This window comes from Sinocyclocheilus rhinocerous, unplaced genomic scaffold, assembly GCF_001515625.1.
Source record: "Sinocyclocheilus rhinocerous isolate Xijiao unplaced genomic scaffold, SAMN03320098_v1.1 scaffold212, whole genome shotgun sequence".
In the NCBI taxonomy this organism is placed as follows: Eukaryota; Metazoa; Chordata; class Actinopteri; order Cypriniformes; family Cyprinidae; genus Sinocyclocheilus; species Sinocyclocheilus rhinocerous.
In genome coordinates, this window is record NW_015638742.1 from 231,973 (window position 1) to 239,455 (window position 7,483).

Genomic DNA, 7,483 nt, shown 5'->3' on the forward strand with positions numbered 1-7,483 from the left:
TTTGTTCCAGCTCTTCAGAATGGCCTCTGCTGCATCCAAGGTGCTTTCTTGCTGTAGTAAAAAAACCATTAAACACCATCAGCACTAGTAAGGCATTTGATGTCAGTTGTTATTTTAAAATCATCTCTGCAACATTCAGACCGTTTCAGAAAGGAAAGACAGCTAAATATTTAGCTATTCTGTCTTTAGATATCTGAATGATCTTTTGCATTTCCGGTAAAAACCTAAAGTTAACCCACTCCTCACCTTGATAAAGCACAAACGAATGTATTTCTCAAACTGCTTTACTGAATCTTCCCCCACAAAAGCTGTTACAGGAATCGAAGCCAGTTTCTTAAAAAATAAAATAAAAATAAATTATATATACAGTATATATATATATATATATAATTTTGAAGACAATTCTGTGCATTTTACTGTGCTTTGTCTTGTTATTTATTCCTAAAATCACAAAACAGAATACCTTCTCTTTTATCATCCATTTTACAAACTTGTAGTCATATGGTTCATCATCCCCCATATGTGACAAGTCCTGATCTATATTCAACAGACAAGACAGAACAACACTAATCAGATTTAACTTCCCACAAACAATGTCACCTTTGCCTTTGTAAGTATTTTTTTATTTAACAAATGTCACTTCGAGCCACTTACTGAGTGCTGTGACATCCACTATCATGAAGTATCCTCCCTCCGGGACCACTGGAGTCATGCCAGTCTGTCTCAACATGGCTGCCATGCGGTCTCTTTTCCCTTCCAGCTCTAGTGCTAGAGAGGTAAAGTAGCAGTCGGGTTTACCCATCAGCTCAAAGTCCCGAAGAAGACCCTGGCCAACAGCCTCCTACCGAGCAGTACAACCATGTCACAAACACATCGCCTAGAACAGTGCATTGTGTACAGCTCTATAATAACAGACAAAACTCACCTGTAATGGGGTCGGACATGTATAGAGACTGTTCTGCATAACAGTCTGGAGGTGTTTGATCAAGTGTTCAGGCCCGATTGACCAGCCCAGCTGCAAAAAAATAAACAAATAAATGAAAGAAATAACATTTTATCATTTTTATTTTGTTTTGAAAATGTTGGAATTATTTGTTTATCACCATTTAATTCCAAGCCTGTTTGCTACTTTTTTTTTTTTCATGAAATACAAAAGGAGAATGTTTTAAGAATCCTAAAGCATCTCTCTACCATATAATGATGTGTCAAGATCAACCTAAAAAAATGCAATGGTTTACAATGTCAAGCTTCAAAAGAACCGAAAATAACCATAAAAGTGGTTCATATCATTTGTGCAATATATTATATATATATAGTGGCTTACGAAGAGGCTCAAACAGAGAAATATTTAGGCTGTTAATTACAGTAATTGTAGTAAACCTTCGCCATTGCTTGCCCAAAAACCAATATAGTGTAACAGTGCCCACTTTTTCAGCAGCCTTGGTTCCAGAATTATTTGTCCAATTCATTTTCCCATAAGGATTTTTAAAATGTCTTCAATAAAGAGTTGTAATACAATACTGCAATCATTGATTTCAATGGCTCAAATTAATTACTTAATCACTTAATGGCTTTAATTAGAGCCCTGTCCAAATACCCACACTTTTGGTGTTTGCACTTGACCACTTGGCTACTTATAGTAGTCTATAGTTGACTACTTCAAGTGAGCATGAAGAACTTTTCATTACCTGATGGGACACACTTTTACCCCCGGTTTCACAGACGAGGCTTAAGCTAGTCCCAGACTAAAATGCACGTATGATTTGTCTCAACTGAAAATATCTTGCTCTGACATATTTTAAAATATGTCAGTGTCATTGTTCTGTGTCAAGATGCACACCTGTAATGTTTTCTTCTAAGGCATTTTTGTAAAAAAAGTTTTGTAAAAATGCAAGTGTTTACAGAGATTTATTTTTAGTTTCAATACTTCACATTTTAAAATAAATTTACATTTAAATTGTGGTGCTTCTAATTAAGTGATAAAAAGCATTTTTAAATGTTGTACAAAATAAATATAATTATCTTTGCACCAATAAAACGTGCAACACTTTGTTTTACAACCAAATGATTTGTAATATCTAATAATTATTAAATTAAATTGGAAAGCTTTCCGTGACCTTTCGTGAGATCTTGGCAAAAAGTTTTACGATTTATTCCAAAACATGATGCATGATGGGATACACTAAGCCTTGAATACCACTCCGGAGCGGTATTGAAGATAGTGTGAATTTAGTGTGCGTTAAGGGCACTGCGCTTTGGCATTTTTTAAAACCTGGGACAGTCTTGCGCACTTACTTCCTGTCGCATGCACACGCTCTCAAGCGGCCAAGACCACAAGTGTGGGTATTTAGACAGGGTAAAAACTCTAATTGCAGGAAGCAATATGAAATAAAAACAATGGATGAATACAAATATTTAAGTAGTTTAAGAATGTAGGGAGATTGGCTCTATTACGTGTTTAACAGTGCTTCATGAGAGTGGGTAGGCAAGTGGACACTAGAAATTATTTTGATGCAATTTGTTCATTTCGATTCTCCGATTGATGATTTTTAATTTTTAATTTTTTTTGCAGAGTTTTCGAAAGCATTTCAAAAGCAAACTCTGCATTTAAACAACAAAATGAAATGAAATGAAATGATGTGCTTAAAAAACAGTAGGTCTGTTTTAAAGGTTTATGAGTTATCCTTAAAAATCAATTCCTCTATGGAGAAAATCTATGGAAATTTTTCCTTCTGGAATTTGACTGTTGCACTCTATGGTGATCTGGCACCAAACTTGCCATGATGCATAATTTCTTAATCTGAAGTTTGAATAAGATTTCATAGCTCTTATCGACATTAGGTTGCTTTTATGGATTTTTGTTCCTTGTTGGAGACTGGAGTCTTTAAAATCTTAAAAATCATTATTCGGCAGAGAAAAATAACAGCAGGAGGGTTTGAATTGACAGGACGGTGAGTAAATAATAACATAACTTTCATTTTTGGATGAATTACTATTATAAATATAAACAATGAAGACAATAACAGTCAAATACCTTCCATCCAGTGACGCTGAATGTTTTCCCTGCACTGCCGATAGTGATGGTTCTGTCCCACATTCCAGGGAGGGTTGCTGTTAAGAAAGAATATAGCAGAATCAGCACATCTTTATACAACTTGTAATCCACTGACATGAAAAGATAAGGTGCACCACTGGAGAATTATCACATACCTATCTTTACATGCTCATGGCCTTTATATACGAGCCATTCATATACCTCATCACTGAAGCACAGGGTGTCATGTTTGATGCAGAGATCGGCAATAGCTTGCAACTCACTCCTACTGAATATCTGGAAGTGGAAGAGAGCTTTAGGATATTAAAATGCATTTTGGATCTAAATACAATATGTGACCTTACTTTTCCAATAGGGTTATTAGGAGTGTTGATTATGATAGCCTTGGTCTTGGAGTTGAATTTACTAGCAAGTTCTTCCTGGTTCAGAACCCAGTCAGCACTGCTTACACTGGTTGCTGTTGGTGACGACTTCTGCAGAACAGGTCAAACAAGTGTTATGTTTCATGAAAAAATACAGCAAACACTACAGCAAGCAATATTCATCCTGCTAACCTACCAATCGCAAAGGTATTAAAACAGGTTTCCCCCCTGCCATTTTCACCATAGGAACATAGCAGTCAAAAAAGGGTTCTATAATAATAACCTGAATTGAAAAAGGGAGAAAAAAAAAAAAGAGTAGAGAGAATGCATAAGTCATAATCTAGTGCAATTATATATTGAAAGTGCTAAATATACTTTACCTCATCTCCCTCCTCAACCAGAGCCTGCATAGTGCTGAACAAAGATCCATATCCACCTACTGTAGCCAGGATCTCTTTAAACGGGTCGAGCTGACGGTCATAGACTTTTCCATATACTTTTGACAGGGCTTTAACCAGTGTTGGGTGGCCCTGAAAACAGAAATGTAGCTATTTGAGTGGTTTTTCAACATAATACAGGATAATCATAAAGTGTGGACAGAACATACAAAGCCACGTGTGTACTGGTTCAGCAATCGTTCAGACCGGTTTTCTGACCTACTTGAAAGATCTAACTCAAAAATTATTCATTGGTATTAAGCTAGTGGCAGTCTAATTTGTAATTTATGGTCTTCGCGACAAACAGGTCAGGAAAAAAATGAAAACATGCAAAAAGATGATCAGTACCGGTCTAATTGAAGCTGTAAGTATAAAGAAAGAAAGAAGCGTTTACCTTTCATAATCGAAACAATGAACCATATTGAACGACACAACAAAGGGTTCAGTCAGAGGCGTAAAACAGACGACTTTATTTACATTTCTTAATCATATGAACTAAAAATACCCTTTCAGTTTTCAGACAGTAGCAATTTTACTCACGTTTGTAATGGTCTCGCTTAATTTGATTGCACCTCTATTGAAAGAAAAAGGTCCTGCAGGCAAAATGTGCCTCGGGGCAGAAGTTTTATGTTTGTAGTCTTGAGTTAAATTAATCATTCATCTATTACTTCTTGCATATGTCACCAATTGTCTAATGTCAACATAAAGTTCATACGAACGGCCAAAAATTATTTTTATATATTTTTTTACTATCATTTATTACGTTTTTTTTTTAATCAAAATCACGTTTTTTTTTTTTTTCAAATTTCAATGCAAAAAGTTAAAAAAATGGAAAAAAGAAACAAAAATATTAATAAGATATGAAGATATGTTTCAATGGCTTTTCCCCCACCCACTTGTGAAGTTGCAGTGTGGAGCCAAATCAAAGGTCCTGGTGGGTCCTGGTTTGTGCGTCTCTGATCAGCTTTCTAAATTTTTACATTTGTCGACATGAATTTTAACACTGCAGATGGCGCTGTAATCACATATACGTGATGAATATTAGCTTAACACTTTTAATGTAGCCTAATTCAGTAAATACATAATTAACATCTCAAGATTTAAGATCCCACGATTCTTGGAACAAAAGTTTCGTTTTGATCATCTCAAGACATTGAATATTTTGCTTGGAATAGGCTATAGTTTCATGTCATATAACTATTATTTACAGGTTCACTGAACTAGAGACTATTCCTGCTAACCAAGTAAAAGAAGAATTGAAAAGTGTAGCCTATCTCTTCACAGAGTTTAAATAAAACTTCCCAGCAACTGCTAGGGATAGCATGTGCTGGAGATTCTATTCAAAGACAGTGAATATTTTGCTTGGAATAGGCTATAGTTTCATGTCATATAACTATTATTTACAGGTTCACTGAACTAGAGACTATTCCTGCTAACCAAGTAAAAGAAGAATTGAAAAGTGTAGCCTATCTCTTCACAGAGTTTAAATAAAACTTCCCAGCAACTGCTAGGGATAGCATGTGCTGGAGATTCTATTCATAAACTGTCTATGAATAGAATCTCAAAAGCTTGCTATTTTAGTCTAGCTCATCCGGAGTCTGGATGTCTAATTTGTCTGCTAATCTTTCAACCATAATTTTAAACAATTTTGTTCTTATTTGAATCTATACATTTATATTTGACTCAAATTATTTGCCAGTTAAATCACCAAATTTAGCTTAGATAATTGTTCATATTCTTTCATTTATGGCTGCACTATACAATGAAGTCTATACAAAATCAGGGTTTTTCAGATTTTATAGACTCAGTGATCCCCACTTAGAAATAAACAAATAAACTAAAATAAAAAACTAACATTATTACATAATTCTTATCAATCCATTAGTCATTCAAATAGAGAAAAATATCATAGACATTTAAAAATACAATTCTATACATATTGCATATCTTCTCCCTTTGCAATACCTTCACAGTCCCCCAGGGGTCCATAAAACGCTGACATTAAATAATAGATGATCTCAGTATGTGTGCCTTTTGGGGCAAATTATTCTAATTTAAAGGGAATTCATATTGCCTGTATTTCATTTTTATCTTAGGCATTTAATATTTAATTGGCTTCCAGTCAGCACTGGATAGTTTCAGAAAAAAACTGAATAGAGATCACTTACAGCACACACTATTTTTTTTTCCTGTGGTATTGTTCTTTTAAATAAACCCATGATAAATAAAATAATAGAATAAATAACACAAGCGATGCTATTACACATTGTCATGTAATAATTTTATTTTGTTAATGTTGTTTCATAGGACGTTGTAAACACAGTTGTAAAAAGATCAACATAAACCAGTAAATTTGACCTTCAAAAAGGCTTGTCCCTGAAACACTATTAATATTGTGGCAATATTTTTTCCTCCATATGTCTTCAAGTAGTTAGGAACTTTAATTCTCTCTCTCTCTCTCTCTCTCTCTCTCTCTCTCTTCAATATGTGCAATCATAGTGGGGTAAAGTATACATTTATGCAAAGTATAAATTCAAAATATGCCCTATCTGTTTATTTAACACATTGGAACATTTTGACCTTTGAGGTAAATGGGTAAACCCTATCTACATATTAGCACAAAAATGTTTAAAAATGCTTTGTATTATAAAATCTGAAATCATTACGAAACACTTCAACCATTTGCAATTTGTTGATTGAAATGAAAACTGATAAATACTGTAAATAGTGCAGCACTATGCTGTTTATTTGAAATGCTTAGCATGCTGCTAGAACAGGGGAGCTGAAGACCTTTGTCAGTCTGTTTAGCATGTTCTTTAGCCCTGGTGAGATGTCTTCTTTTCATTACATCTAAGTTAATGCGTTTGCAGTATGTTTGAGGAATACTTTATATAACAATCTACAAGATGCCTGAGCTTAAACAACATATTTACTTTACAAGCATTGACCGACCATCTACCCATGAATACATCTTCCTGATGTTGCTGCCATAGGCATTATAAAGGTGGGCAATTTTTTGGCTTAGTTACCCAAGCTCTAATACACCTCTGGACCATTTTTTCCATTTTACACAAGTGCTTTGGCTCACCATGGACTACAAGAGCATTGTCGGGGCTAAACCCAGTTGTTCAAAGTGAGGACACAAAAGAAATTCAGTCCAGCTGCAGGGTGTTCTGGACAGGAGATAGGTACAGCATTTATAGTTTCTTGTGGATGATTAGAAACTCATAGGCAGGATCCTTTGACCTAATGTGGGATGGGAGTAGCTAGAGTGGTACTGCTGATGTCAAGAATGACTTTGCTTTCATATTTCATCTACTGGACAAGTACAATCTATTGTTCCTGAAGAGGCAAAGAGGCTTTCAGTGTTTCTGTTAGGGATCAATCAAAAAAAGCCACTGAGCTTAAGTCTCTGGAGAAGTTAATTCAGAAGGTATGAAATTCTAAGGGTCAAGTAGACATCTACCTTATGTTCAAAAATACTTTTTTTTAAAGGGAACTAGAAGACTTAAAATGATAGATTCCAGATCCCAGCCTACCACAGAAACTTACATAACAAGGTAAAATCAAAGATACCTGCACCTGCAGACCAAATGGCCTTGGCCAAGTTTTTTTTTTTTTTTTTTTTT

General features: G+C 34.8%; 1 protein-coding gene across 1 annotated transcript; it reads right to left on the reverse strand.

The window, feature by feature from the left end:
• Positions 1-3: 3 nt before the first annotated feature.
• Positions 4-4,255, reverse strand: LOC107749986 (kynurenine--oxoglutarate transaminase 3; the record flags this gene model as incomplete). The annotated part of the gene is made up of 12 exons (XM_016565231.1): positions 4,249-4,255; positions 4,025-4,086; positions 3,798-3,947; positions 3,614-3,700; positions 3,400-3,528; positions 3,211-3,331; positions 3,035-3,111; positions 926-1,015; positions 655-841; positions 464-537; positions 247-333; positions 4-51 (listed from the first exon to the last, which is right to left on the reverse strand). Coding segments are annotated over exons 1-12 (1,119 nt in total), but the record flags the coding sequence as incomplete, so codon positions are not given.
• Between the last annotated feature and the right edge of the window lie 3,228 nt (positions 4,256-7,483).